The 27,848-nt window shown below is 38.5% G+C and overlaps 1 protein-coding gene across 3 annotated transcripts in view; it reads right to left on the bottom strand.

Moving 5' to 3' along the window:
- The window catches only part of PREX2 (phosphatidylinositol-3,4,5-trisphosphate dependent Rac exchange factor 2), a 285,626-nt gene that overhangs the window by 195,881 nt on the left and 61,897 nt on the right, over nt 1–27,848 (bottom strand). For all 3 annotated transcript variants that reach the window (XR_006272238.1, XM_043483105.1, XM_043483104.1), the window contains exons 2-6: nt 20,381–20,452; nt 17,066–17,188; nt 14,717–14,821; nt 7,674–7,775; nt 4,295–4,456 (exon numbers count right to left, since the gene is read on the bottom strand). Coding sequence is in view for 2 of the 3 variants with exons in the window: in XM_043483105.1 (XP_043339040.1) it covers nt 4,295–4,456; nt 7,674–7,775; nt 14,717–14,821; nt 17,066–17,188; nt 20,381–20,452 (564 nt within the window). In the remaining variant the exon portion in view is untranslated. The remainder of the gene's footprint in view (nt 1–4,294; nt 4,457–7,673; nt 7,776–14,716; nt 14,822–17,065; nt 17,189–20,380; nt 20,453–27,848) is intronic.

Raw genomic sequence — 27,848 nt, 5'->3', positions numbered from 1 at the left:
TCACTGACTAACATTTAAGCTATATAGTCCTCATTTTTAAAAATCTGCATAATGGGGGTTATAGTACTTCAGTAAACTGTTAAAACAGACCAAGATTGCCTACAACAGAGTATCAACTTTTCCCCAAAAGGAAGTTGGCTGAGGGACAATTAAGGACCCCTGCCCTCCCTTGAGAAAATTTACCCAAGTAAGATTATTGGAATCTTGGATTTTGATCTTGAATCTTGAATGGAGCAACATAAGAATGGAAAAATTATTAGAACTTCTCCCTGATACTGGGAAAGACTGAGAGCAAAAGGAGGAGGTGACACAGGATGAAGAGGTTGGATGGCATCACTGCTTCAATGGACATGAGTTTGAGCAAACTCTGGGAGATGGTGAAGGACAGAGAAGTCTGGTGTCCTGCAGTCCATGGGGTCACAAAGAGTCAGACAGGACTGAGCGACTGAACAACGAACAATCCATTCTAGCTAGGGCACTGATGAGACTGCCAAAGAGCTTCTACTGACTAAACAACCTTTCAAGTCTGGGAGGGAAGCTCTTCTATTGATTTCACGAACTGTTCAATATCTTTTAAATTAAGTTTCCTTTCATTTCTGTTGCTTGGGACCATATAACTTAAGTAAGATAACCCTTTCAGTAGTTAGGTGCATAGATTAGACAAACAAAGGGGATTTCTTAAGGGTAAAATCTAACGACTGAACCAAAGCTTTAAAATACTACCTCTCTCATCTGTAGAGCATTTTATAGTGTTCAAAGTACTTTTCACTTATTTCACTGACCCCTGTAATAACCCAAACTGTATGTTGAAGAGATCTGGTGCTTTATCCACAAACTAAAGGTTAGAGTCCAGACTGGAAACCAAATCTGCTCAAAAGCCAGGCTTTTTTATTATGTCAAATGACTTGAGAACAATAAATCTCCATTGTTTGTTTACTTAAATTCAACATAAAAGGACGTAATGAAAATTTAATGGTACAAAACACTGGAGAGACAAGTTACACCTGCGATTTCAGTGCCCTTCATTTGATGAATGGGGAAATAAGACCCTGAATATTTAAACGATCTACTTGAAATATAACATAACCCACTGAAAGTAGAAATAATGCACACTATGGTATACCAGCTTAAGAGTCCATTGAAGAGAATTTTAGTTACTGGAGCAAGAGTGTCATCGCTAAGAGTCTGCATGGTCTGCAGGAGCTCCTGGAAGGAGTCAGAGAGCTGCTGCTATTGCCGTTCAGTCGTTCAGTCGTACCCGACTCTTTGCGACCCCATGGACTGCAGCATGTCAGGCTTCCCTGTCCTTCACTCTCCCGGAGTTTGCGCAAACTCCTGGCCATTAAGTCAGTGATGCCCTCCAACTATTTCATCCTCTGTCGTCCCCTTCTCCTCCTGCCCTCAATCTCTCCCAGCATCGGGCTCTTTCCCAATGAATCAGCTCTTCGCATCAGGTGGCCAAAGTATTGGTGCTTCACCTTCAGCATCAGTCCTTCCAATGAATAGTCAGGGTTGATTTCCTTCAGGATTGATTGCTTTGATGTCCTTGCTGTCCAAGGGACCCTCAAGAGTCTTCTCCAGCACCGCAGTTGAAAAGCATCAATTCTTCGGTGCTCAGCCTTCTTTATAGTCCAACACTAGCTGTTACCCAACATTAGCTCAAGGCTCCTAATGTCCAAAATTCTTGAAGGAACTCTGTTTTGTCACTGTCATTCCATCAGTCATCTGTTCTTGGTCTTGTCTTAACCCCATGAGAGTCACTCTGAACACACATAGAGCTGTCTGTAAGCTGAGCAAAAATTCCTGTTAGCAACTCAAAGAAAGCCCTAAGCATTCCCACTCCCTTACCAGCACCTGAACGCATCCTCCATGACTGTGTCCTTTTGTTTTCTGAGCCTCTGGAGTCTCACCAGATCACAGTTTCTCTTTAACTTCTCAGAAGGGACAAGGCCTGAACACTGTAAAGCCTCCCCCTGCTCTCAATATGGTGAACTGAGGTGTGCAATCAGGTACTTGTTACAAGTTTCCAACCAATTGGCTGGACCCTGCTCCAGACAGCATTCCCTCTAAAGTCCTAAAACTCTCAAATCACTGTATGGCTGTGTCTTAGGCAACCATTTTCAAATCTGACTCAAGGGGACTTCATCTTGCCACTCTTTTTGGAACTTGACACTCATCTTCTCTGCCCTGTACCTGGAACTGTGGTCACATCAGATTTGCTCCCACCAGCCTCCTCTGTCCCCCGGTTCCATTTGTCTCTTCCACTCCAAGTTCTATAAGCCCACCAAAGCGGGTGAGGCTGGGACAGCCACTGTTAAGGCTACAAAGGACATAGTGTGGACCACACAGCCTTATTCCTTTGAGTAGTTAACGGACCCTGAACAGTGCAAGAAATAGCAACACTTTTAAAGGAATCTCTCATTTATGAAGGAGCCTCAATTTTTAGGATACACAGGAAGAAGAAACAAAATTATGACAGATTCCACTTCCCTAGAGAACCGAAAAGAGTCTTATGAAGGTTTTATTTTGGTAAAAGTCCTGGCAGAAGTCACTGACAAATCCTGCAGTTTAAAGCAAGTTTGGTGTTTCTTCCAATGTTTGAGTGACAACAGAATGGCAAAGCAAACTTTCCTCCATTTTTCTCAACCCAGCAGGACAATTGTTTTTCAAGAAAGGAATTATCATCATGAATCAACTGTAAAATACACAACCATTTAAACTGATTGAAATAAGTAGCATTCATGCTGAAATAAGAGTGACCCTGAATACTTGAAATGAAAGAATATAGAAAAGGAGGAAGAGAAGTCATATCCCAGTTAGCATTTTAAAAGATTCATGGTGAAGAATAGAAAAATAGGAGCATTCCCTGGGGTCAGTGTTTGAGGTTTCTTTGCAAATCTGAAAGGATATAGGTTAGGTCTAAATGGAAACCAACAAATTGAAGATAAAAAACAAATTAGTTAATTATAAAGCCCTAAAGATAAAAATAACCCCCTTGGATTTGTGTGATAATATTGGGTTGCAAACATTTTAAATATTCTTACCCTTTAAAAATATTATCTTGACTGCTTACTTTATAACAATAAGAAATTATCCTAGTTGAAAGCTCTTGATCATCAGAATTAAGTCAATTTAAAGAAAAAATTTTAGTTTATTCTTTTGCTGTTGTTGTTGTTGAGTTGCTAAGTTGTGTGCAACTCTTTTGCAACCCTAGGGACTGTAGCCCACCAGGCTCCTCTGTCCATGGAATTCACCAGGCAAGAATACTGGAGTGGGTAGCCATTCCCTTCTCCAGGGGATTTTCCCAAACCAGGGATCAAACCTGCATCTCCTATGTCTCTTGCATTGGCAGGCAGATTCTTAGCACTGAATCACCAGGAAAACCCAATTTATTATAGTTTATTATAGTGCTAAAGTAATATATGGGCTCTCCTTGGTGGCTCAGATGGTAAAGAATCCACCTGCAATGCAGAAGACCCACATTTGATCCCTGGGTAGTAAAGATCCCCTGGAGAAAGGAACGGTTATCCACTCCAGTATTCTTCCATGGACAATCCCATGAACAGAGGAGCCTGGTGGGCTATAGTCTATGAGGTCACAAAGAGTCAAGACACAACTGAGCGACTTAGCACACAAAATAATACAGAGCTCCAACTGCATGAACTAACTGACAAGCAAAATTACTACAGTTGCAAACATATTACAGATTCTGAATATCACTCTTCACTGGCTTTTTTGTCATTTCAAAAAAATCTTTCTGTAGTAAATCATGAAACCATAAAATTTTTCATCTTGAGTGGACCTTAAAAATCATGTCACAGCCAGTTCCTTCATCTTCGAAATGAAGAAATTCAAATTTAGAGAGATGAAATAGACTTAGAATAACATTCACCATGAAATACCTAGTTTAGAGTCTGAAAATAATAATATCAGAACACAGGTTTGGAATCTTTCTCTCCCCAGGACTCAGGCTGTGGTTATGGACAACTAACCGAAGTTAAGACTAGAGAAAGGATTATCACACCGCACAAACACTGAGCTATTGAAGTTTATGATATACACCATTGTGATCGGCTCTATTGCAAAACTTTCAGGTTGAAGTTAAGTCAATTAACCACCCCTTTAAAGATATTTAAAAAGAATAATGACAGCACTTTTTGGAAATACTTAGAGCCCTCTACCATTGTCTAGAAAAAGGACCATTTATGGTTCCATCCAATGCCAGTAATACAACGCACAGCATAAGACATAACAAAACTATTTTAAGATCAATTGTTGAGTCCGATGACTGTACCTCCCAGCCTTCAATATGAGACTGCCACTCCTCTAAAACTTCCAACTTTTCCATCTGTCTCTTGGCCTCGTTGATGTTGGAACAGACGGCTTTCATGGCTTGGAGAGCTTCCATGACTGCTGCATAGTCACTGTGTTTCCTTGGAGTCCGCTTAAGCAACTCCTGTTTATACACAAAAAACAAATCGCCCTTTGATCTTCAGCATTCTGGGACAGCAGGTTCAGACTGACCAGGAAATGAAAACTGCAAGGATCGTGAGAACCACTTTCAGAAGTGACATCACAAACTCCTCCAAGATCAAGACCCAAAATAAAACACTGAATGAATAAGTGTCACCACCTGCATACACCATAGTCACTTAAACTTTTCCCTTAAAATGATGTTGTTTTTAAAAACTAAATTAGATACCCCCTTTCAAACTATCAAATATCTAACCTACAGCATGTAATTTTTTAATATGATTTATAAGTTTTTATAATTTTTATGTTTGACTTGCACTCCAAAATGAGGACTTTTTTATATGTTGATTTCATTTCTCTAGTGTGATGGTAAACCATCAAACAATTATGTCCTATAATTTAAAAAATAATTTAAGCCCCTTACTTTCTAACACTTTTTGAGAAACTATAAAAAAAGTGTCATAAATAAAACAAATTTTTAAACTGTCTCATATTCTAGTAAAACAAGTAATTTATAAATTCCGCAATACTCCATCATTAAAGGAGCAATTTATGCTGTTTTTGCCAACAACTTGGTCGTTTCCCTCTTAGTTTATTCTCTACAATGAATTCTATACACCCTTCAATAGCTTTTTCCTTTTTTTTTCTTTTTATTTTTTTTTCCATTCAGGATATCCGATCTAGAGTAATCTTTAATCTTATTTAAAAGGTCTTATTTAGAAGCACAAAATTAAACATCTTCACCCACTGTCTAGACAGCTGTGACCACATTGCTTTTTAATTAGTCATTTGTTTCCTTACGACAGTTGCCATCATCATGTAACTAACACAATTAGAGAAATCTGGAGGCAAATCTTGAAGAGAATTTTCTAAATTCTTAACACAGTGGGAAAATATGCAGTTGTTATGCTCTCTTGATGTTCTTTATTGTTGAAAATTCTGCCATCAACTTTGACCCTGCATTCAAAATATTCACACTCTGACAGAACCAGCACCAAAAGGACCCACATTATATCACTGCCAAGGTCAGGTTTAAAAAGTTGTGCTGGATCACAAATCCAAAGAAGAGAGATGCAGGCTTCTCCAGGAACCCTCAAGTCTTAGTGTTACTTGTAAATTATGTGACGTGGTGAAGGCAGTCTACGGGCTATGATCCGGGGCTCCCATGGGCCTGTGCCAAGTGGGTATCTCTGGAGTTGAGACATGAATTTAGATTCTGTGAGACAGCAAAAGAAATGACCAGTAATAATCTGTCAGTTACTGGCTATGAACCCTGTGGTGGTTGGCCAAGCCAGTATTTCAAGTTCTACAATTAAGACCAAGGTATCTTTTCTTTAAAACACTGCCTAATCCCCTAATGTCTTCCAATGAATAAATAAAAACCAACCCAAATTAAACAGAATACCAGCTCAGTTTTTCAGTTGATGGTACAATGGAGAAAAATATCAATACCAATATATCTACTGCACAAGTAGTTTTTTCCTGTTTATCTGCGATGATAATTTTTCAAAAAGCAAAAAGATGTCATTTCTCCATGACTTGAAGATGCTCTGAATTGACCTTTCTGCCTAAAGCAAGGATATGTCCATGTTCCTATCTCTGAGGTCACCTGAGGTCATCCTTAATCAGAAATGAGTTGATTTAGAACAACCACTTGACTTGATATATTTCTTTTAATATCACCATCTCTTCTGATTCTTAAATCTTCAGGATTCCAAAACCAGGAATAGGAATAAGAGGAGTGATAAGAATGCATGCAAATTTGTCACCAAATCAGAGGTCAGAGGGACTACCAGAAAGATGGGAGTCACATTTGCATCAACCCTGTCTACTCCCTGAAGACTGTGCCACAGTTCTACAGACCTGGACATCCCTGTGCTAGCTTCTCTCTATATGAGCTAACCAAGCGATTTAAACTTGTTTTCTTTTAATAAAAAAAAACCTTTTCAAAGAAAATTTTCATTGAAATCTAATGTATGCAACTGACAAAAACTAAAATGAAAAAACATATTTTTAGTTCAAATTCACAACATCTATTTCTCAAAAAGTAAATCAATTAAGAATACCAGTTAGTATGTCCATAGTATTTCTGAGTTTGTTTTTTAATTTAGATACTAAGAAGTAGTTAATATATTAAAATAAATCAGAATCAAATACACATGAGTAATAATGGCTAACATTTAAGGAGTGCATACTATGCTAAATGATTTGTATAAAATAGCTTAATCAATTATTAGGTACTCCTATATGAATACATATGCATGTATGTCTATGTATACAGAGATATACATATATACATATATGTATACAGAGATATACATAAATTTACACATTCTTTTAGGTATTTATTACAATTTCATACCATCATCATTATTTCTGTTTCATACATGAAACCCATGCCTTTAAGAGGTTAGATTACAATCTCACTCATGCAGCTAGTAAGCAGAAGGCATAGGACTTGAATTCAGAACTCAAATGTTCAACCACTACCCCCAACTGACTATTCAGATGTCACATTTCCAAAAAAATTCCTTTCCAGAACTGTTATTCTAATCTATTCATATATCCCTATATTATGAGCAATATTTACTACATTACAATGTGTTTTCCATAATAAAACTTTTGATCATTTGTAACAAGGCCATGGACCTATGACCATAGGCATTTCCTGTCTTCCAGAGGCAGAGTTTTCTTATAACTGTCTTTCCATGTTCTATCATTTATTATCCCATGTGACCCACTCCATTACCTGTAATAATGACTGAAAAACCAGGCTCTGAGATTATGTAACTTAGCCTTACCTTCATTAGCATCAAGAAGTCACCAATGGTTGGGGAAAGGAAAAAAATACACCAACAGCAGGTTTACTGAAGATAAAATAAAGTGCTGTATAAACTGGTCATAATGTACTTAAGAGGGATTTATCTTGAAACTATTGTGTTTATACTACAGGTAACTCAAACAAGTATTTTTATTTTTTTTTTTTATGACGAGCACAAAAAGTCTCTATTCCCAGGACATTTGTTCCCTACTCTCTATATAAATTAGTGACAAAATAGCTATTTTTTCCCAATAACTGTATTTGTCTTTTCTTTAGAATGTCAGACTATTTAAAAGAAAATTTTTATTTTTAAAAAGATCACCAGCAAAAATACACAGGTACAAGGGAAATGCAACAATGAAGAAAACACATAAAGTACCTTCAAAAGTAGAGGGTATTTGCATATTCTTTGTATTGGCGTTACCAAGTATCCTTCTAGAGGGACATCTGTGTTCTTCCGTCCTCCGAGCAGCATGCAGTTCTGGGGTAGAAACACAGACAATGAATTACATTTTTAAGCCTGATTCTCTCATAAACTTTTCTGTTGAAAACTTGTGAAAGCATGTCTCTATATAACTTCTGTCTCTGAGAAATGCATGTGTGTGTACATGCTCAGTCGTGTCTGACTCTTTGAGACCCCATGGACTGTAGTACACCAGGCTCTTCTGTCCATGGGATTCTCTAGGCAAGAATACTGGAGTGGGTTGTCATAACCTCCTCCAGAGGATCTTCCCTACCCAGGGAATGAACTCACATCTCCTGCCTTGCAGTCAGATTCTTTACCACTGCACCACTGGGGAAGCCGGAGAAAAGCACATTTAGTTACAAATAATATTTACAGGATAGAAAGGAAATAATTTTGCATTTCAGATTAGAGACCAAAATGTGTTTTGAGTCTTTATCTTGAAAATGAATTCACATATATCCACCTGAGTAGGAAGTCTGAGGAAGAAGACAGAAAGTGAAAGATGGAGGAATGAATTAATGGAGAGATGTTGAGTGGATGGATGGATGTGCTGAGAAAAAGAAAGAAACAGAGATGGAGGGATGAACTAATGGAGAGATGGATGAGTGGATGGATGGATGGATGGATGGATGTACTGATGGATGGATGTGCTGACAGATGAATAAACAGATGCACACGTACATATACACATCATGCTTAGGGAGAGGTTGTGTGGTGATGCAGGAGATCAGGCCTGAAGATGACTGAGTTCTCCCCATGCCCTGCCACTGGCAAGTGATGCAACTTGGATCAATTTCAAGGTTCTAATTTTCCTCTCTGTTAAACAGGCCGGTTTTAATCCAGTGATCTCTAAACCACTTTGAGCTGTAACATCTCACCAATGACACTGGACAGCCAGTCTCAGAGAAGGAGGTCAGATATGATCTCCACAGAGGCAAGATGAAAGGAGAAAACTCAAAGACAGCAATCACACTGAAATGAAATGGAAGCAGCTTCCGTTTACTGAAAGTGACGGTCAAGAAAATCAATGCTGATAAAGACTTGATCCTCTTAAGCTTTTCATCTTTATTCTGTGTTTAAGGAGCAGTGACAATATAAAAAATTAAAAAAAAAAACAATTTAGAACAGACAACACTGAAATACAAAGGATCATAAGAGACTACTACCAGCAGCTCTATGCCAATAAAATGGACAACTTGGATGAAATGGACAAATTCTTAGAAAAGTATAACTTTCCAAAACTGAACCAGGAAGAAATAGAAGATCTTAACAGACCCATCACAAGCAAGGAAATCGAAACTGTCATCAAAAATCTTCCAGCAAACAAAAGCCTAGGACCAGATGGCTTCACAGCTAAATTCTACCAAAAATTTAGAGAAGAGCTAACACCTATCTTACTCAAACTCTTCCAGAAAATTGCAGATGAAGGTAAGCTTCCAAACTCATTCTATGAGGCCACCATCACCCTAATTCCAAAACCAGACAAAGATGCCACAAAAAAAGAAAACTACAGGCCAATATCACTGATGAACATAGATGCAAAAATCCTTAACAAAATTCTAGCAAACAGAATCCAACAACATATTAAAAAAATCATACACCATGACCAAGTGGGCTTTATCCCAGGAATGCAAGGATTCTTTAATATCCGCAAATCAATCAATGTAATACACCACATTAACAAATTGAAAGATAAAAACCATATGATTATCTCAATAGATGCAGAGAAAGCCTTTGACAAAATTCAACACTCATTTATGATTAAAACTCTCCAGAAAGCAGGAATAGAAGGAACATACCTCAACATAATAAAAGCTATATATGACAAACCCACAGCAAGCATCACCCTCAAATAGTGAAAAATTGAAAGCATTTCCCCTGAAATCAGGAACAAGACAAGGGTGCCCACTCTCACCACTACTATTCAACATAGTGTTGGAAGTTTTGGCCACAGCAATCAGAGCAGAAAAAGAAGTAAAAGGAATCCAGATAGGAAAAGAAGAAGTGAAACTCTCACTGTTTGCAGATGACATGATCCTCTACATAGAAAACCCTAAAGACTCTACCAGAAAATTACTAGAGCTAATCAATGAATATAGTAAAGTTGCAGGATATAAAATTAACACACAGAAATCCCTTGCATTCCTATATACTAACAATGAAAAAAACAGAAAGAGAAATTAAGGAAACAACCATTCACCATTGCAACAAAAAGAATAAAATACTTAGGAGTATATCTACCTAAAGAACAAAAGACCTATACATAGAAAACTATAAAACACTGATGAAAGAAATCAAAGAGGACACAAACAGATGGAGAAACATACCGTGTTCATGGATTGGAAGAATCAATATTGTCAAAATGGCTATTCTACCCAAAGCAATCTATAGATTCAATGCAATCCCTATCAAGCTACCAACGGTATTTTTCACAGAACTAGAACAAATAATTTCACAATTTGTATGGAAATACAAAAAACCTCGAATAGCCAAAGTAATCTTGAGAAAGAAGAATGGAACTGGAGGAATCAACCTGCCTGACTTCAGACTCTACTACAAAGCCACAGTCATCAAGACAGTATGGTACTGGCACAAAGACAGAAATATAGATCAATGGAACAGAATAGAAAGCCCAGAGATAAATCCACGAACCTATGGACACCTTATCTTTGACAAAGGAGGCAAGGATATACAATGGAAAAAAGACAACCTCTTTAACAAGTGGTGCTGGGAAAACTGGTCAACCACTTGTAAAAGAATGAAACTAGAACACTTTCTAACACCATACACAAAAATAAACTCAAAATGGATTAAAGATCTAAATGTAAGACCAGAAACTATAAAACTCCTAGAGGAGAACATAGGCAAAACACTCTCCGACATAAATCACAGCTTTAATTTAAAAATTTTTTACAAACTTTTTTTTGGCTGTGGCACAAGACTCATGAGATCTTAGTTCCCTGACCAGGGATTAAACCTGGGCCCTGGCAATGAAAATGCCAATTCCTAACCACTGGACTGCCAGGGAATTCCCTAAAAAATAGTTTTGAAACTGGTGTCAAAACCTGTTTGTGCAGCAACCATCATGGTGACTGGCACAGAGAAAGCAGGTAATAAATATTCAACAAAGGAAGAAAAGGGCCCCTCAAGCATCATACTGATAATTTAATAACCTGTATACCACTATCTTTTAAAATACAGTCTTACATTCAGCAAGAGGAGAGACTGAGTGCTGAGCAGGAAAGGAGATAAAAGGAACAGTGATGGAAGCAGAACAATGCCACCCCCGTCCCTGCCCCCACTGCCCTGAGCAAGCAAGTTCAGCTCCAATCTGTGCAACCAACTGGGCAAAACCAGCTCCATGACTTTCACTTCACCAGCAACATTAGACAGAGCAGCAAAAAAGGGTCTCATTCAAACCTGTTCTTTGGGGGTTTCAACCCCTATTGCAATCAGGTCATCAAAATAACTCTTTCCACCTGTTATGGTACTATCCCCAGAGGAATCCTATGTATTAATAACATATCTACATACCATTCTACTTCCAGTGATGCTTTGGTGTTCCCATATTGAATGAACACTCCTTATACATGCAGCCACCCCCTGTACCTAGCCCTGGGCTGAAGCACCCTAAGGAACCCATGACTGTCTAACTTGCTACTGGGGCTTCCCAGGTGGCTCAGTGGTAAAGAATCCACTTGCCAATGAAGGAGACGCAAGAGACATGTGTTCGATCTCTGGGTCAGGAAGGTACCCTGGAGTAGGAAATGGCAACCTGCTCCAGTCTTCTTTTCTGGAGAATTCCATGGACGGGGAGCCTGGTGGGCTACAGTCCATGGGGCCACAGAGAGTCAGACACAACTGAGTGATTAAGTAGCAGCAACCTGCTTTTATTTTCTTATCCACTAGTACTACATAGACTACAAACTCCCTTCATAACAACTAAGGTTGGTTGTCATTTTCTTTCTTTTTTAAATTTTTATTGGAGTCTAGCTGATTTACAATGCTGTACAGAAAAGTGAATCCATTATACACATACACATATCCACTCTTTTTCAGATTCTTTTCCCATATAGGTCATTACAGAGAATTGAGTAGAGTTCCCTGAGCTGTACAGTAAGTCCTTATTAGACTGGCTTGTGAGAGTCACCTCTCTACGTATGTAGACAGAAAATATATTTCCTAAATAAGCTCCCAGAGAGTCTGTCAATCCTAAAAGCTTACTCAGGTGATGGCATATGCAAGTACCCAAAATTATAACATCATCATCCCACATCTGTAACCCCTTAATGTTTTCCAAAGGGTTATTGCTCTTATCCCTATTTAATGAGTAAGGAAAATGACACCAGAGATGTAATGAATTTCCTAAAGTCATCCAGATAATTAGTGTCCACTTAGTGCCAAGGCAAGAACTATCAAAGCCAGGGTCTTCCTAACAGCAGCATCTGGGACTTGGGATATGTAGTGGACACCCAGCGCTGCTGAGAGCAGAGTGCCCTGAGGGGCAGAGTTCTGAGACTTCACAGGGAGCCCCATCAGTCCAAAGGTGCAGGAACCTCCTCTGGCCATGGCAGAGAGAAGAGATCAGTAAATTCTCTTCCCCCAAACAACTGATGTGTGTGTGCATGCTAAGTCACTTCAGCCATGTCCAACTCTTTGCATCCCTATGAACTGTAGCCCTCCAGGCCCCTCTGTCCATGGGATTCTCCAGGCAAGAATACTGGAGTGCGTTGCCATGCCCTCCTCCAGGGGATCTTCCCGACGCAGGGATCAAACCATCTCCTGTGTCTCCTGCCTTACAGGAGGATTCTTTTACCACTGAGCAACCAGGGAAGCCCAAAACAACTATTATACTAAACTAAATTGTGGGGGGGGAAACCAACAATTTCAGGACTCTGGAAATCAACTAGAGTCAACAAACTGAGAAGTGTTTATTCATGAAAAACTGCTGAACTTCAGGTAAGAACAGAGGACTTGGTGGCATTCTTCCCCGGGCTCTTCCCTTTCCTCCCCCTCTTACCCCACCCCCCACCAGGGTCATCCTCAGCTCATCCTGCATGGTGGCCCTGTCACAGCAGCACTGGCCCTGCAAACCAGCTATCAGAGGGGACTGCAGAGGGCAAAAATCCCACACCCAGGAGTGTTGGCAATGCAACACACTGCCTAAGAAAAATGGGAACGCTTACAATTATGCTAGCCTGAGACTTCGGTCCTGCTCGGGGCAAATGTCAGACTGTGTACGTGCAGAGAAGAAATGAGATGATGGCCCCTTAAGAAGAAAAACCCAGGTTTGAGCTGGAAACTGCCTGCTCTGTGAATGTGTCCCCCCACACTCCCACACAGATCCAGAAATCAGATGGATCGTGATGTTCAATTTACCTCTGACAAATTCCCAACTGACCACTAAGTTAAAAAGTCAGAGGAGTGACCCCTAAAAGGAAAGACTAAATTATAAAACAAAAACTGAATGAAGACGGAGGCAGCAGCTGCATATACAAAAGACACAGATTCTCAAATTAAATCCAGGAAAGTTACTAAAAACAGAATAAACAAAAAAATAATAACAAGCCTCAGGGAAATAAGACTTCCTAAGTTAAGACCCATATCGTATTCCCTAGAGATATTATAAAAAAAAAAAAAAAAAGAAAAGACCTGAACATAAACTCACTCTGTTTCAGCAATTCTACTCTAAGTATTTACCCAAGAGAATGAAAATGTATATCCACACACAGACTTGTACATGAATATTCATAATAGTATTCTTTAGATCTGCCCAAACTGGACATATCCTGACCTTACTAAGAAATCTTTCTCTCCGAAATGACTTCAAGGATCTTCAAGGCCCACCATAACCACAGTCAATTGTTGACCCACTATTCATAAACTGGCAAATGGATAAACAAAACACAATGGAATATTATTCAGCAATAACAATGAATGGAGTATGAATACATGCTGTAACAAAGATGAACCCCAAAATCATTTTAGTGAGCCAAAGAAGTCAGACATTAAAAGATCGTATTGTATTGTATTCCATTTATATGAAATCTCCAGAAAAGGCAAACCTAGAGAGATAGAGAGCAAACCGGTGATTGTCTGGAGCTAATAGTGGGAGTGGAAATGAGCTGTAAACAGGCATATTGTTTTTCATTTTAAATGAGCTGATCCAGGCTCTAAAACCGGATGGTGGAGATGGCCGGTCCACTCCACAGCTTGCTAAATATTGCTGAATTTTATTTACAGTGAGGTTTTCACTGGCAATTATGATGTTTAAGTAACTGCCAAAATATGCATTTATTTATACTATTCTAAAGAAATTAAACACAGATTTTTCTCTTATTATGAACAGTGAATAAAAAATATATGTAGGAGAAAGGTCAGTCTTGAAAATTCTTTTCTACCATCCCCACAAAGTGTTTCCTTCCTGTCACTGCCCTACTTAGAGCTCTCTAAGCAGCAATAAATGAAACTCTAGAGACTGGAGGGATAGAAAAGCAATGTAAACTCTGGCATAAATGTCTTCTCTCACTAAAACCTGTGGTCTCGTAGCTCATCAACCAGGAGAGGGCATGGCAGTGTTTCTCCATGAACAAGCTTCTCCCAACTCACTTCTTTTCATTTCATTCATTCATTTCATTTGTGTGTGTGTGTGTGATTTTAAGGGTATATATCAGATTGGCCAAAAAGTTCATTCAGGCTTTTCCATATGATATAACAGAAAACACAGAATAAACTTTCAGCCAACTCAGCTTATTACTATATACATTTACTGAAGTACCGTTGATTTACAGTCTTACTTCTTACATTTCTCAAAGGACTCTCTAGCTTCCTAGCAGGGATATGTTAAAAACAGATGTCACACAAGCAGTTCTAACACTACCTTGATGCTATTCCTTGGCTCTCAGTGGACCTATCAACAAATAACAGCATATGGTGACACATAAATATATACTTACCAAAAGAAATGTCCGGATTGTTCTTATTTTGTTAAGTTCAAAGAGCAATTTCTGGGCCTTCTCATGATTACTACAATATTCATCATAGATGCGAAACTTGTCTTTCTGTAAATTCAAGAATACATTAGAGTCATTTTATTAGCCATTTTGAAACATGAAGGGTGATGTTTATGAACAGACTTTATTAAGTGTTTACTACATTTCAAGAGCCATACTGTGTGTATATAGGAATATGGTTATTTTTTCTGATCCATGAAGGGGATGGATCTAGGAAGGGGACAGACTTATATTCATTATAATCCAGTATGATGTACACAATAAAAGGTAAATGAACCAAGTGGTGGCAGATTACAGACAAGAGAGCATTTAGCTTTACCGGCAGGGTTCAGTTACAGCTTTAGAAAAGATATCACATCCAGGCAAGATCAGGGAGAGGGAAGAATGTATTTTGGTGGAAGGAAAACCATGTGTCAGATCAAAGAGGAATAGGACATAGTGCCTTGCGGGTCACATGCACCCATCTGGACAGCTCAAAAGGGGCACTGACAAAGTAGACAATATTCAGCAACAAGCAACTAAGATAACGACAGACTTTGAAGATGTTACACCTGAAAGGTCATCTCAGAGAGAGATACTTGTTTGTATACAAAAGTAAGGAAGTGTAGCTACTTTCAAATATCTGTCATATATATTACAAAGGATTTACAAATCTTTGTAGCTCTGAAACACAAAACTAGGACCACTGGTGCAAACTGCAAAGGCCATGATGGGCAGTGACAGGCAGATTCTGGATTAATATAGTGATTTTTCCAACAATTAGAATTATCACTAAAAGTGATAAAGTAAAAGCAAGATGAACAATCTTCAGGGGCTACAGAAAGGATACTTTCTTAAAAGGATAAATGTCACACCACCCTGATCTCTAAGCTCTCTTCCATCTGTAAGGTTTTCTACAAGTGACGATGATTAATATCTATCAAAGCAGTCCAAATAAAAGAGGAAGACACAGAAAACGTAGTGATCAGAGAGTAGAAGAGAAGTGTGTCCTCTGAAATTTCTAAGATATGCATTTTATACAGCCAGTAGAAAATTGATTGAATGACTTTATTTCAAGAGATGGTATGAACCAAAAGAAAACAAACTTCAGAAATAGTTTAGCTAAATTTGTGGCTGACAGATTCATAGTGTGTTACTGAGGAAATAGATGTCAGGGAGCAAGATTCCCATGTGCAACCCATGAGTCAGTAAGCCAGCAACCACTCCAGCTGGCAGAAGATCTGCATTCTTTCATGAAGGGGAACAGTCTGGATTAAGTGGACACAAACACACGTGACTTAAGAGTTGTACCCAAGGAAAGTGTCATCTCCCTATACTCAAGGAGCCTCTCTCTTTCATAGAATTATTTTTAAGGAATATTTTCTGATACTTAAAATAACATGTACAGAGTCTGCTCACTACATAGATAGATCTAGAAACTACACATCATTACTTTATAAAAGACTAACTAGACATCAAAAATAAAGGAAAATGGATTTCAATGATAAAATACTCATACACAATTTTTAAACACAACACTAGTCATATAGCATGTTGATAAATAAATGGATTCCAACGGGTATTCTGAAAATTAGCAACAGCAGAATGATAGCAATAGAAGCACTATTTTCTTTTGTCAGTATGAATGCCCTTTAATTCTGAAAACAATTTTCACTATACAGGTGGCTTCCTTCTTACCTTGCAAATTGACGGCATAAATAATTTCAGCTATCATGTGTAAAGAAGTGAAAACGATCATACAAGCATGACATATAATTTGAAATAACTGAATACTGGCTTGTTCTTCTGCACTGCTCCGTACAAGCCTCAGAAAAATTCAGAGGCAAGCATGTGTGTACCTTGAGGGACCAGGTCTGTTCACCTCCAGGTTTGTCAGAAGTCAATGAACAAGGGAACGTTTTGACTAATACAAGGCTCATTGCACCATTGTAAGAGTGAGGATTTTCTGCCTCAAAAGAGAAATGCTCCATGTTTGAGAGAAACATAAAAATCCATTCATTATGAACAGCCTGAATATTCATTAGAATTCAAAGCTACAGCGGATGCGAAAAACTAACTCGTTGGGAAAAAAGAAAAGCCTGTTTATTCTTCACTGAATAAAATGGATGATGCGAGGCCCCCTCCCCTTTTCTGGCTCTAAGTGGAAGATTTCACTGGCCTTAAAAGACCCCAAACTTTTTTTTGGTGTCAGATTTTACTTCTAACACTGAATTCCCACATACTACTCTGCCAAAAGGGAAACCTTCAATGCTAGGGGGGAAAGCTTTAAAAATAAACAGAAATTGATCCTACAAAGTGAAGAAAGCAGGTTCCCACTTCTTGCTGAGCATTAGGTTCTGGATGCAAGCACTCTTCCACGACCTTTAAGAATTCTTTGTGTACTGCAAGGATATCCTCAATGTTTGAGAACAGCATCTGTAAATAAACGTGTAAATGCAATAGTGAGGCAAGTTGGGAAAAAAATCCTATGGGGATATAGTATTTTCTCTCCACGTTGAGAACACCGGTGGAGAGCTGCCCTTTCCCACCCACCCGGCTGGCAGAGCACCCATTCTGTCTGGACGTCCACTCTCCTCCCACACAATTCTGGGAACCACCGAAAACCTGATCCAGGTTCTCAGGACAATCCCAAGTGACTGAATCCAAGCATGACAGTCCCATCCCACAAACGACAGTGGGCGGCAGGCAGAAAACCAGACTTGCTGGCTGGCTTTCGAGGAAGGGCTTCTCTGCCCGTAGAAGTTCTTGCTATGAGAGTCAAAGTATCGTCATGTTCCTGTGAGTAACAGGAATCTTTTGCTTGCAACCAAAAGCACCCAAACTGTTAATAAAATACTCCATGGTAAGGAGAACAGATAAGTTAGTACTCAATCCAATGGGAAACAGAAATGCCTATAAAATTTGTGGGGATTTTTTACTTTCAGTAAAATAACAGAACAAGTTAGGATCCAAAATAAATATCAATGATTACTTGTATAGTTTAAATGAGTAGTAACAACTGCAGCACGATTCTCATTTACTATCTTCCCCCCTCTTTTTTCCCCAAACTCTTCACAGTTTTCCTTCCCTATGGTTTAAAAGGAAATGCTCATACATTTGTGAGCTGAAGGTATTGTGCAGACATTTTCTGCACCAATGGACCATCCAAATCATTTGCTCTTCAGGAGTCAGAGCCTGGAAGTCACAATGGCCCACATCCTGCCTTCCAGGCCCCTCCAGTAATCCTCTCACACAAGGTTCAGCTCCCTCCCCCTCAGAGACTGGAAAGTTTTTGGACTTGAGGTTATTTTTCTTCTTCCTTTCAAACGTTTCCAAGGTCTTGGCAAAAAAAAAAAAAATTCCCCATCTTCTACATCATCCTCATAACCCTCCATTTCTTTTCCCAAATCCTATTTTCCCATTTCCTTCACTGTCATCCACACAGGTGCCTGGCACAGAACTTATTCTGTGGCATTATACTTATACTTCTCTGGCATTCCGCTCCTTGCTATTCTTTGGAACTCTGCATTCAAATGCATATATCTTTCCTTTTCTCCTTTGCCTTTAGCTTCTCTTCTTTTCTCAGCTATTTGTAAGGCCTCCTCAGACAACCACTTTGCCTTTTTGCATTTCTTCTTCTTGGGGATGGTCTTGATCACTGCCTTCTGTACAATGTCACGAATCTCTGTCCACAGTTCTTCAGGCACTCTGTCTATCAGATCTAATCCCTTGAATCTGTTTGTCACTTCCACTGTATAATCATTAGGGATTTGATTTAGGTCATACCTGAAAGGTCTAGTGGTTATCCCTATTTTCTTCAATTTAAGCCTGAATTTGGCAATAAGGAGTTCATGATCTGAGCCACAGTCAGCTTCTGGTCTTGTTTTTGCTGAATATATAGAGCTTCTCCATCTTTGGCTGCAAAGAATATAATCAATTTGATTTTGGTATTGACCATCTGGTGATGTCCATGTGCAGAGTCTTCTCTTATGTTGTTGGAAGAAGGTGTTTCCTATGAGCAGTGAGTTCTCTTGGCAAAACTCTTATTAGCCTTTGCCCTGCTTCATTTTGTACTCCAAGGCCAAATTTGCCTTTTACTCTAGGTATCTTGACTTTCTACTTTTGTATTCCAGTCCCCTATAATGAGGACGACATCTTTTTTGGGTGTTAGTGCTAGAAGGTCTTGTGGGTCCTCATAGAACCATTCAACTTCAGCCTCTTCAGCATTATTGGTCAGGGCATAGACTTGGATTATTGTGATACTGAATGGTTTGCCTTGGAAACAAACAGAAATCATTCTGTCATTTTTGAGACTGCATCCAAGTTCTGTATTTTGGAATCTTTTGTTGACTATGAGGGCTACTCCATTTCTTCTAAGGGATTTCTGCCCACTGTAGTAGATATAACGGTCATATGAGTTAAATTCACCTAATCCTGTCCATTTTAGTTCGCTTATTCCTAAAATGTTGATGTTCACTCTTGCCGTCTCCTGTTTGACCACTTCTAATTTACCTTGATTCATGGACCTAACATTCCAGGTTCCTAAGCAATATTGTTCTTTACAGCATCGGATTTCATTTCCATCACCAGTCACTTACACAACTGAGTGTTGTTTTTGCTTTGGCTCCATCTCTTCATTCTTTCTGGAGTTATTTCTCCACTGTTCCCTATATGTAGCATATTGGGCACCTAACAACCTGGGGAGTTCATCTTTCATTTTCCTATTTTTTGCCTTTTCATACTGTTCATGGGGTTCTCAAGGCAAGAATACTGAAGTGGTTTGCCATTCCCTTCTTCACTGGACCACGTTTTGTCAGAACTCTCTACCATGACCTATCTGTCTTGGGTGGCCCTACACAGCATGGCTCATAGTTTCACTGAGACATTACTTTGCCAGCAAAGTCCATCTAGTCAAAGCTATGGTTTTTCCAGTAGTCATGTACGGATGTGACAGTTGGTCCATAAAGAAAGTTGATTACTGAAGAATTGATGCTTTTGAACTGTGGTGTTGGAAAAGACTCTTGAGAGCCCCTTGGACTGCAAGGAGATCCAACCAGTCCATCCTAAAGGAGATCAGTCCTGCGTGTTCATTGGAAGGACTGATGCTGAAGCTGAAACTCCAATACTGGCCACCTCATGCGAAGAACTGACTCATTAGAAAAGACCCTGATGCTGGGAAAGATTGAAGGCAGGAGGAGAAGGGGACGTCAGAGGATGAGATGGTTAGATGGCAACACCGACTCAACGGACATGAGTTTGAGTAAGCTCCGGGAGTTGGTGATGGACAGGGAAGCCTGGCGTGCTGCAGTCCATGGGGTTGCAAAGAGTCAGACACGACTGAGTGACTGAACTGAACTCCCTGGCAATCCACTGGTTAACTCTTTGCCTTTCAATGTAGGGGGTGAGGGTTCGATTCCTGGTCAGGGAGCTAAGATCTCACATGTTTAGTGGCCAGAGAAACAAAACATAAACCAGAAGCGATATTGTAACAAATTCAATAAAGACTTAAAAAAACAACTTATACTGGAACTGGAGAGAAGTGGACAAGCCCTGAGGTAACATCCCACGGGTGACATTTTATCTGAGGCGACCATGTGCTGGGGTCAAGGGCCAGCTGCACCTTCTCACCTTCACGGTTTCTTCTGTTACATTTTTGTCAAGTTTCGATGCTGCGCACTGGTTCATCCGGTGCAAGAATGCCTGCAGGAAACAAGAAAAGATATTATGAAGACAACATGGGGTTAATCAAGTAACTGAGTGCTAATCCGAATCAATTATTTTTTTTATAAGAATCCAGTAACTATCAAGTGTAATAGTTTTGTTGTATCAATAAAAGACAGAAACCTTTGCATTGTTTCTGCATTGTTTCTCCTACCTGGGGATTAGATTTCCTTTAGAGTTTGGGACAGGGCCAAAAGTGATCATGTGGATATGAATTAAATATATTTACCAAGATCTCAAAGTTCTACAGTAAAATACTTAAGAGTCAAATGCTGCCTAAACTAAACACCTAAGTCTTATGAAGCACAAAGGACCAAAATTTAGCCAAAAGGGGACTTCTAATAAGAACAAAAGCGCCAGAAATTCTAAAGGGATCCCTTTAGAAGTGAGAGAGATTGAGGGAGTGAGGAAGGAAGGGAGAAAGAAAAACCGACTTTCAAGAAGGAATGGAAGAATTTCCCATCCTTTCCTGCCTGCCTCAAGTTTTTGTATTTCTGGGATCAGGTTCAGAGCTCTCTAAAGCTCTATGGTAGGCAACTAAGTTCATTAGTATTTCAAAGATCTAGACTCTTCCTGGTGGTCATTAAGCCCGTGATGAAATAAGCTATTATTTTTACAAAGGAAAAAAAAAGAGTTATTTATACTGGGGCTTAAAAAAGTTTAGAAGGAAAAAAATGACTTTCCATCCAGCAAGTCTGGTCTGGGTCCTCAAAACAAGGTCCACTAACTACCTAGAGATCAGGCGAGATCATTTCTTCCTTTATCTGTTCTAAGAGCTCCAGCCACTACCTGCCAAGTCAGGGCACACAGAAGCTGGAAGGAATCTGGAGATACTCCATCACACAAATGAAAATTAATGTAAGAATGTCTGTAGCTTGCAAGGCTCCTCTGTCTATGGAATTTTCCAGGCAAGAATACCGGAGTGGGTTACCATTCCCTTCTCCAGGGGATCTTTCCTACCCAGGAATCAACCCCAAGTCTCCTGCACTGAAGGCAGACTCTTTACTGTCTGAGCCACCAGGGAAGCCCAAATTTACAAAGATTTAAAAGATTCACAAAACACAGGATTGTTCATAATATTCCAAAATCATCACCTTCAAGACATTGCTAATAACAATACAAAATGACACAACACTTCTGAGGACAACTTAGTATAAACCTCAGATTTTTAAGTGGGCATTTCCTTTAACCCAGCAATTCTATTTCTTGGAATTTATCCTAAGAAAATTTTCAGACAAGGGGTTTCAATGTATTGATTACAGAAGCAAAAACAGGGGAAACAACTTAAAAGCTCATCATTAAGGGGATCATTTAATATATTATGGTACATGCAAACTACAGAATACTGGAGAAAAGTATAATCATAAATAGAATGAGACGAAAAGTATATATACATATGTCTATCTATAACAGATGTCTGTAAAATATTGTTTGGTGAAAATATGACTAAGCATAGTGGATGTACACATACATACACACTTTCACATATATATGTATGTGAGTATATATATACATGTATATATGTACACATGTATAATGTCAGTGTGCATTCATACTAAGAAAAATGTGTAGCACACACTAAAATGCAAACAGTGATTACTTCCAGGTGGTAGGAAAGTGACCTTTGTACACTTTCCTATTTTCAGAATATCTGGCTGTGTGCATGTTAGAACTTTTGTAGAACTTTTGTAAAGAGAAAAACAAAACTATCTAAAAGAAACAAAACAATTGAACTGCAGGATCTCACTCCTAGCTTTAGCTTCAGCACCATCTTGATTCCTGATTCAGTGAGTTCACGTTTCAGGTTCCATAACTTCAAAGCCATATCAGTACTAACAGCCTCATCTGAATGTAAGAATTCAGCTGAATTAAATAAAATGAATAAGAAAGTATTGGATGTCACCTTAACTTTCTTATTAGAAATATGTAATACAACCTTTTGAAATACTATCTAAAGTTAGGTATAATTGGCAATGGAGACAGACTTTCAAATTTTCTGGCTTTAATACCCATTTTAATTAGTTTTAATCTAATTTTCAATTTTAGGTTTTTTTTTTGAACAATATCTTTACCAAAAATGCTCCTTAGCTCTTCCCATTTAGTCTGAAAACAGCATGATGACCGCCGAGTTTACATTTCATATTGACCACATAAGAAACAGAACCTCTCGTGCAAGCAAAACTTAAACTGCACCTCTACATTTATAAACCTCATCGTCATAAACTAAACCCGGTCACATTCTGAAACCAAACTAAAGAAAGGAGGTAGTGAAAATGAATCAAACTATGAGGCAAAAGGAAACATACAACCTAACAAAGTAAACTCTATCTTTATCTGACTTTTTATCTTATCCTCCGTGACAATACGGAACTTTTTGTTTAACTGCATGTGAAAGAAAACCTGGAACTTCTTAGCATTTCTAACCAAGCATTTATGTTTCCCAAGAGCCTCATCTTATACAGCAGTGAAGGCAGAATTTAGATGCTCACTTGAGAGGGCAAAATCATGAAAACTGACATTTTCTACAAAATGTGTAAGTCTTCCTTTCCAAAGATAAATGATGTGTTTTCAGAATCGAACTTTAATAACCAGAATCTACAGAGTCCTTTCAGACTTTGGTAATTGGGGTATTTCAGCATTCTCCTGTCAATCAAGGCAGCATTAATATTCTAGTCAAAAAATACATGAGATTTAGTATGTTGTTTTACCTGTGTATTCATTCATTCTCAGCAATTCAGAATTTCATTGGAATTAGATCATCTTCAATCTGATACAAATATAAGGAAAATAAGGACCAGAAAATGGCTTTAACGCCAGTGGTCCTCAAACCTTTCATTGTGTATAAGACTTGAAGAGTCTCAGAATGCCTCATCTTCTCTTCAGTTTGCTTCACATTGTTTTCCCCTCAACAAGAGTTTGGTAAAATATATTAAATGCCATACATTAGTTAAAGAAAGCTAAAGATGTCACAAATTTGCTACCCCATCATCAAAAGAAGGAAGAAAACTCATTCAGATATAATAAGGAGATGCCAGCCTCATCCCTGTCTGTCCATCTGGGCCACTACCAGCTCAAAAGTAAAGTCCATGATGAGTTCTATCTCAGAATGTATTTGCTTATCTTATCATTTCAGTGTACTAAATTATAATCTTTCTCTTTTTTGTCTTTCTCCCTCTTTTCATCAGTAAGGCAGACACAAATCACCCTCCCAAGTCACACAGATTTTTAACAGTTCACACTTTTAATTCCAGATACCTGATGCCAATTTGAGTTTCATATCATATAAGCATTAAACCTTATTACTCCTATAAATATGCTGCATTCAGAATGATCTTAGCATTAACCTGTCACCTTGAAAATGTGGCTATTCAATATGAATAGAGGTGTATAAATTTTACATATGCAGGTGAAAAGGGAAAATTTTCAGAGCAGCTGCGCTACTGCAGGGAAAACGTATTCTCATTTCATGAAAATAGGTGGAGAAAATAAGACCAAATATTGTTCTTTTACCTCTTTAACTTAAGATTACAACATCAAAAGTCTTTGGAAGATAGTGTTTTGTTTTGTCTTCCTGAGAGAAAGACAAAGTTCTAAATAAATGAAAAGGGCTTGGGACTTCCCTGGTCGTCCAGTGACTAAGACTCCACACTCCCAATGTAGGGGCCCAGGTTCGATTACTGATCGGGAAACTAGATTCCACACTCTGCATCCGACACAGCCAAGTAAACTTTTTAAAGAAAAGAAAAAGGCTTGCCATTGGAATTTGCTTTGAACTCCTGGTTGACCGTGGCACCATTTAATTGGAACAGAGAAGTCAGAAGGGGGAGTAGTTGTTGGAGTGGGAGAATCAGTTTGTTCTAGCCATGTTGAGTTTGAGATGCCTACTGGACACCGATGTAGAGATCTCAAGTAGGAAGTCAGCTGTACTGGTCTTTTTTCTAAAGGGAGATTGAAGCTGAAGTTAAAGAGTTGAGTGCTACTGGCAGAAAGATGTAACTCAAGGACAGTCTTCATCACTCAAGGAAGACAGAAGAGACAGCGGGCTCCTGCTCATCGGAGAAAATATGTAGGCAGAGAAGGAAAAAGACCCCAAGACAGAACCTTGAGAGCATTCTAACATTTAGAAGTCAAGAAAAAGAAGAGAAACCAAAGAAGCCAGGAAAGCAGGAGCAAAATCAGAAGAGTGTGGTGTCACAAAAGCCAACAGAGAGAGGGTTTCAGGAAAGAAGGAGGGGTCAATTGCTTTAGCAGTGCAGAGAATTCTGGTAAATACAAACAGATACGTGACTTGACAACACAAGGTGGGTCACTGGTGATCTTGACCATGGCACAACCAAAGGAATGGGTACAGGAGAAATGGAGAATAAGAAAATGGAGTTGGTAGCCACAGAAGTTTAAAAGTTTTAAAGTTTTGCTGAGAAAAGGAGGTGGATTTGAACCAAAGAAGTGTATATTTTTTTTTAAGCTAGAAAATACTAGCTCAATTCATCCAAGTTACATTTTATGTTCCCTTAATATACTTTGGTGAACCCTTCATAAATTTTCCACTCCACTGGATCTCATTTTTGCCTGAAGACCCACTGATTCCAATTTTGAAGTAGGACTCCTTCCTTTACCATGGAAAAAAGTAACAGACATGCATATTATGGTGTTAATATCTGTAAATTTAAATACATTTTATGCATGCATTATAACTATTAACTACTAGACAAAATGCTACAATATAATATTTAATTTGCATGCCAGGCATTGTTCTCAGCAGTGATTCTTAAACGGTTTAGCCTCTGGACTCCTATACATTCTTAAAAATAATGGAGAACTGCGAAGAGCTTTTATTTGTATAACATACCTATCAATATTTAATATGTTAGAAACTAAAACTAATAAAAATTTTAATATTTGTTATCTGGAAAATCATTTACAAATTTATTTTAAATTAACAATTATAAATCAATTATATGTTAACATATCTAACATACTTTTAAGAAAAACAGCTATCTTTTCCTAAAAAATTTCAGTGAGAAGTATGGTACTGTTTCATAGGAATGCAAATTTCTTTCATGTCTGGCTTAATAGAAGACAGCTGGATTCTCATATGCTTCAATGTGTTGTGATACGTTGTTTGGAAACATTTTACTTTTAAAATTTATTTATTAATTTTTATTTTTGGCTGGGCTGCGTCTTTGTTGCTGTGCAGGTTTTTCTCTAGTTTCCATGAGCAGGGGCTACTCTCTAGTTGCAGTGTAGGCAACCCACTCCAGTAGGCTTGCCTGGAAAATCCCATGGATGGAGGAGCCTGGTAGGCTACAGTCCATGGGGTCACGAAGAGTTGGACACGGCCGAGCGACTTCACTTTCTCTTGTTGCACAACATGGGCTCTAAGGAACTCAGGCTCCAGTAGTTGCGGCATGTGGGCTTAGAAGTTTCAGTCCCTAGGCTCTAGGAAGCAGGCTCAATACTTGTGGCACACGGGCTTGGGAGCACCACAACATGTGGGATTCTCCCAGACCAGGGAAGGAACCCGTGTCTCCTTGGTAGGTGGATTCTCTACCAGGGAATCCCTCGAAACATTTTCAATGAGAGTTGGAAAAGGAAAAAAATATATTCATTTCTATAACATTTTCAGTGCATTGTGAATATTCTTCTTTAAAACAACATCAAAATTCAGTAAGTGATAGTTTCTTAAATGTAGTCATGATGTGGAATATGACATCACATCAGTGTACTTCTCGTACTCTGCTATGTTAAAACCCATTGATCTATCGTGAAATATGGAGGGACCTTTTATCCATGCTGATGCTGTAGATTTTTTAATAGCGATTCACTGAGAGTTATGTATATCTTCCAATTAACACATTTTATTGTGTGGATCAAAAAACAAGATCCAACTATATGTTATCTAAAAGAAATCCATGATAAATATAAAAACACACATAGATTGAGAGTCAAGGAATGGTAAAAGATATACCATGCTAACATTAATCAAAATAAAGTGGGAGACGCTATATTATTTTCTGACAGAGCAGACCTCAAAAGCAAGAGTTCTCCAAGATAATTATAAAGATGTCAATTTTCCAAGAAGACATAACAATGCTTAACCTGCATGTATCTAACAAGAGCATCTAAATACACGAGACAAAAACTGACAGAACTGCCATGAGAAATAAATGAGTCCACAGTCATTGTTGGAGACTTACCTTTTAATCAGAAGTGGAAATATCTAGTAGGCAGAAAATCAGTAAGTATATAACTGAACTCAACAACATTATCAATTGGCTGGATATAAAATAACTATATCCAACAACAGCTAAGACCAACCTAGACAGCATATTAAAAAGCAGAGACATTACTTTGCCAACAAAGGCCCATCTAGTCAAAGCTGTGGTTTTTTCCAGTAGGGATGTACGGATGTGAAAGCTGGATGATAAAGAAGGCTGAGCACCAAAGACCTGATGCTTTCAAACTGTGGTGCTGGAGAAGACTCTTGAGAGTCTCTTGGACTGCAAGAAGATCCAACCATTCAATTCTAAAGGAAATCAGTCCTGAATGTTCATTGGAAGGACTGATGCTGAAGCTGAAACTCCAATACTTTGGCCACCTGATGCGAAGAGCGGACCCACTGGAAAAGACCCTGATGCTGGGAAAGATTGAAGGCAGGAGGAGAAGGGGACAGCAGAGGATGAGATGGTTGGATGGCATCACCGATTCGATGGATATGAGTTTGAGTGAGCTCTGGGAGTTGGTGATGAACAGGGAAGCCTGGTGTGCTGCAGTCTATCGGGTTGCAAAGAGTTGGACATGACTGAGCGACTGAACTGAATTGAACAATGGCAGAAAGTACATTCTTCTCAAGCTCACATGGAAAACTAGCCAAAACAGATCATATTCTGGGCAATAAAACACATCGTAACACATCTAAAATCATAGATATACAATATCTGACCACAATGGAACTAATTAAACTAAAAATCAATAATAGTTAGAAAACTCCAAAATGCATGGATATTAAACAATGCACTTCTAGATAACACATGGGTCAATTAAGAAATCTCAAGAGATATAAAATATTTTTAAGAAAATGAAAATACAACTCACCAAAATTTCTAAGAGACAGCAAAAGAACTTAGAGATAAGTTTATAGCATTGAAATCATACATTAGAAAAGAGTTAAATCAATAATCTAAGCTTTCACTTGGGAAAGAAGAGCAAACAATCCAAAGTCAGCAAAAGGGGGAAAAAACATAGTAAAAATTAGAGAAGAAATCAGTAAAATTTAAACCACAAAATCAACAACAAAACTCAACAAAACTAAAAGCTGGTTCTTTGCAAAAATAAATAAAACTAATTACAAACAAAAACAGGACATCATCAGAGA

The sequence above is a fragment of the Cervus canadensis genome, chromosome 12 (assembly GCF_019320065.1).
Source record: "Cervus canadensis isolate Bull #8, Minnesota chromosome 12, ASM1932006v1, whole genome shotgun sequence".
Lineage (NCBI taxonomy): Eukaryota > Metazoa > Chordata > Mammalia > Artiodactyla > Cervidae > Cervus > Cervus canadensis.
Note: the sequence above shows the minus strand (reverse complement) of the source record. Positions and strands in the feature narration are given on the sequence as shown.